Source organism: Bison bison, unplaced genomic scaffold, assembly GCF_000754665.1.
Source record: "Bison bison bison isolate TAMUID 2011002044 unplaced genomic scaffold, Bison_UMD1.0 scf7180017457476, whole genome shotgun sequence".
Lineage (NCBI taxonomy): Eukaryota > Metazoa > Chordata > Mammalia > Artiodactyla > Bovidae > Bison > Bison bison.
Window position 1 is genome coordinate 21,114 of NW_011371590.1, and position 4,256 is coordinate 25,369.

The 4,256-nt window shown below is 66.7% G+C and overlaps 1 protein-coding gene across 1 annotated transcript in view; it reads left to right on the forward strand.

Moving 5' to 3' along the window:
- The window catches only part of TRAF2 (TNF receptor-associated factor 2), a 10,524-nt gene extending 6,268 nt beyond the window's left edge, over positions 1 to 4,256 (forward strand). Inside the window, exons 6-10 of the mRNA XM_010832683.1 lie at positions 757 to 831; positions 2,102 to 2,428; positions 2,850 to 3,027; positions 3,412 to 3,560; positions 3,945 to 4,256. Coding sequence (XP_010830985.1) covers positions 757 to 831; positions 2,102 to 2,428; positions 2,850 to 3,027; positions 3,412 to 3,560; positions 3,945 to 4,163 — 948 coding nt within the window. The 3' untranslated portion in view covers positions 4,164 to 4,256. The remainder of the gene's footprint in view (positions 1 to 756; positions 832 to 2,101; positions 2,429 to 2,849; positions 3,028 to 3,411; positions 3,561 to 3,944) is intronic.

The window sequence follows — 4,256 nt, forward strand, 5'->3', positions numbered from 1 at the left end:
CGGTGCTCCAGGGTGAGGACTGGGCGGTGGGTGCTTTCTGGGCGCCTGGGGCTCGGGTCCCTCCCAGGCCGGGAGGGGGCCCGTCCCGCCCCGCCCTGCCAGCCTTGGGCTCTTAGGCCTGGCCGCACAAGCGGTGAGGACTGTGTCCCGGCTGGTTTCAGGTGGCGATGCTCGGCGTGTGAACATGGCCAAGAGCTTTTCTGCCTTGAGTTTCACCAGCATCCCCCCCAGCTTTTTTTTATATTGGGGTGTAGTTTGATCCCTGGAGGAAGGCATGGCATCCCACTCCAGTATTCTTGCCTGGAGAGTCTCATGGACAGGGAAGCCTGGCGGGCTACAGTTCATGGGGTCACAGAAGGTCAGACACAACTGAGCGACTCCCGCTAACTCACCGCTGGCCTTAGAGCCCCGGAGCCATAGACCAGCCGTAGGGGGGAGATGGCAGGGCTGCTTTCTGGGACTCGGAGGCCTGTGCGGGGAATAGAGGCTCCGCGAATGATCTGAGATGTCCTCAGCCTGTGCTGGCTTCAAGCACACACATGGCTGAGTTTGCATATATGCGTGTGAGTGTGAGCGTGCATGTGCACGAGTGTGCACTGCAGCTTTGGGAGCACCTTGCTGGGCCTTGTCTAGCCTGAGTGTGCAGAAGCCAGTGGGGTGGGTCCAGGGACCTTTGCTCGGACTTTGACCTGGTCGGGGCCGCAGGGGTGAGTGGCCAGAGCAGAGGCGGAGCCGTGTTGACTCCAGGCCCGTCAGTTTCAGGACCACGTCCGGGCGTGTGGCAGATGCCGAGTCCCGTGCCGATTCCACGCTGTTGGCTGCCCCGAGATGGTGAGTCCGGGTCTGCAGGTGGCCCGGGTCCTCGTTCTCAAGCAGAGGCCCTTCTGGACACGTCTCCACTCTCACTCCAGCCCGGCCCACGGGTGTCTGGCTCTGTCCATTGTCCTCCCAGTGATCCCCAGTGCCCAGCCTTGACCACCCAGTGGAAAGGATGCCCAGCATGTTGCGCCCCCCGAGGGCTGGCCACGCCCCCTGCCCATCCGCTCACCTCGCTTCACCTGGCTATTCTGGCCAAAAGCCCCATGGTCATCCTGGACCTGCCTCCTGTCTCTCGTCACGTCCAGTCTCCAGCCCAGCTTCTGTTCTTCCCAGACGGCCCCTAGCCCTCCCCACCTCACTTCTGTGGCCTGCGTGGCCCTGCTGTGTGATCTCAGTCCAGCCACTAGCCCAGCTGTCCTCCAGCACGCCAACTTTCTCTGGACCTTGAACCCACCTCCTCTCTGTGGCCGCTCCTGCCAGCTTCTGGGCGGCTCCCTGTGCGTGTGGCCCTGGCCCTCCTCTCTCACTGGTTCTGTGTCCCCGAGGGCTGGGCATGTGCAGGCCTGGCCCGTAGAGATGGGCACCCCAGCCCTCTGCACTCGGCGGGCGCGGCCTGCTGGCGCCGCTGGTACCTGGTGACTTGGCGTCGCCGGGTCTCAGCACCTGCCCTGATTTTCTGAGGTTGAATGGGGGTGGGGTCCCCTCCATCCCTCGGTCTGTGTGTGCCCTCCTGCTTCTGGGCATTGCAGCGCTGGTTATTTCCCACATGGGCCCAAGGGCTGTTAGCGGCCAGCAGAGGGGCCCAGGGCATGAAGGGCCTCTTCTCAGCCTGTGGAGGGTCCCGTCCTGTTGACCTCGTGGCTCCAGCAGCAGCCTCGGCACAGCCCCCACGTCAAGCGCCGCAGGTTCCCGGGCACGAGGCCTCCCCTGCAGCTGCGTCCCTTTATCTGTGCTCTAGACTTTCTCGGCCCTTTTGACCCTCCACACTCGCTGTGGAGCTTTGCAAGGGACGTGGCTGCAAAGTCAGATCTGTGCGGGGGGACTACCTGAAGGTGAATTTTACCCCCACCCCCTGCCGTGTGGCAGTGTCTTTGATGGCTCCTCCCGCGGCTCACACGCGGGGGCGGCCCGTGGGGAGGTCTGTGTCCCAAGGTGGGGGTGGGTGGTACCGCGCTGCCGCTCAGTGTCAGGACTCACCCTCCTGCCACCACGCGCTCGGGCACCGGCGCCTGCTAAGGTCTGCACCCGGGGCCTGCAGGGCTGAGCGCTGTCGCCCCGGCAGGTGGAGAGCGAGCAGCAGCCGGAGCACGAGGCGCAGCGGCTCCAGGAGCACCTGGCCCTGCTGCTGGGCGTCCTGCTGGAGGCTGGGCGGCCCCCGGGGGACAGCCGCCTGCTCCTCAGGCCAGGCGAGGGCGCCTTGGAGGCCGGCACACCCTCCAGGGTGGCGGAGCTGCTGCAGAGGTGCGAGGCCCTGGAGCGGAAGACAGCCACCTTCGAGAACATCGTCTGTGTGCTGAACCGGGAGGTGGAGCGGGTGGCCGTGACGGCTGAGGCCTGCGGCCGGCAGCACCGGCTGGACCAAGACAGGATCGAGGCCCTGAGCAACAAGGTCCGTGCTGAGGGCAGGGCGTGTGCCCACAGTGCCCAGGCCTCCTCAGACAGGGGCCAGGGGCCGCGGGGTGTCCGAGCCAGGGATGGAGGGTGGCGCTTGGGTGTCCGGCAGGCTCCCTGCTCCACCAGGGCCTGAGCAGAGCTCCTCTGAGCCCCTCCTCCGACGGGGGCAGAGGTGGCCACGGGGGGTGTGCTTGCTGCTTGTGTGGACCCACGCGCGTTTCCTCCTGGGGTGGGGGTCTCAGGGGCATGGAGCCCACCTGCGAGCAGCTGAGCCAGGAAGGCTGAGGCGCTGGGCGAGGGGCATCCTCCTGGAGATGGGGACAGGCACGGAGGTCTGTCACAAGCTCATGTGTGCTGGACGCAAGTTGGTCTCTGAAGGCCTGGTGGAGGCCCGTCCTTACAGCCCCGCACCCCAGGTACAGCAGCTGGAGAGGAGCATCGGCCTGAAGGACCTGGCCATGGCCGACCTGGAGCAGAAGGTCCTCGAGATGGAGGCGTCCACCTTTGACGGCGTGTTCATCTGGAAGATCTCGGACTTCTCCAGGAAGCGCCAGGAAGCCGTGGCCGGCCGCACGCCCGCCATCTTCTCCCCAGGTGCTCTTGGGGGCTTTCCCGCCCCTGCCCCGGGCTGAGGTCTGCCGCAGGCCTGCTCCCTGCTCCTCACCCCCCTCACTCTAACACGGCCGCCCCTGCTGCGTCCAGTGCTCAGCCCTCCGCTCCTCGTTGGACGGGAGGCTCGTCCAGACCGGGGGTGGCTGGCCTTGGCCCTCTGCCCAGAGCCCTGCGAGCTGCGCATTGACCCAGCCTGAGCCTCCCGGCCGGCAGCAGAGCCAACATGGGCTCACGTTCAGGCCCCGTTTCTCAACGCTCTGTGTTTGTCTGTGTCGGTGGCTGACCCCTCCTCGAGCCCGGGCTGAGTGGCAGGCGCTGTGGGGGGAGCCGCACGGCCGGCCTGAGCTCACCCCCGCCGCCCCGCAGCCTTCTACACCAGCAGGTACGGCTACAAGATGTGCCTGCGCGCCTACCTCAACGGGGACGGCACGGGGCGCGGCACGCACCTGTCCCTCTTCTTCGTGCTAATGCGTGGCCCGCACGACGCCCTCCTGCGCTGGCCCTTCAACCAGAAGGTGCGTGCAGGGCTGCCTCAGAGAGCTTGTGTGCCAGGGTGGCGGGCAGCCGGGCTGAGCCAGGCACCCAGGTGTGGGTCTAGGTGAGGACGGAAGTGAGGGGACGCACAGCCCTGTGGCCCTCGAGGAGGATGTGGCGTCCCCGAGTGCAGGGCAGGGTCGCGCTTCTCCCCGGGGGGCGCTGCTCCTGGGCCGGGGCAGCTGGGAGCTCCTGCTGAGAAAATGCCCGTGAGAAGAGTGTCCTCAGAGAGAAGGCCCGAGGGCCACACATCGGCGCCAGCCTTGGGCCTCTGTCAGCAGACAGGCCGGGACGGGCCCAGAGGGACACGCCCAGCCGCCCGCGGAGCTGTGATTGCCTGTGGCCCCCGGGCGCTGTCCCCCCAGGTGACCCTGATGCTGCTGGACCAGAACAACCGGGAGCACGTGATCGACGCCTTCAGGCCCGACGTGACCTCATCCTCCTTCCAGAGGCCGGTCGGCGACATGAACATCGCCAGCGGCTGCCCGCTCTTCTGCCCTGTCTCCAAGATGGAGACCAAGAACTCCTACGTGCGTGACGACGCCATCTTTATCAAGGCCATTGTGGACCTGACCGGGCTCTAGCCGCCTCTCACGCAGCGCGGCCCTGTGCTGGCTGCACGCCTGCTGAGCTCAGTCCTGAAGTGCCCGTCCTGAGCGGGGCCGGGCTGCGGGGCT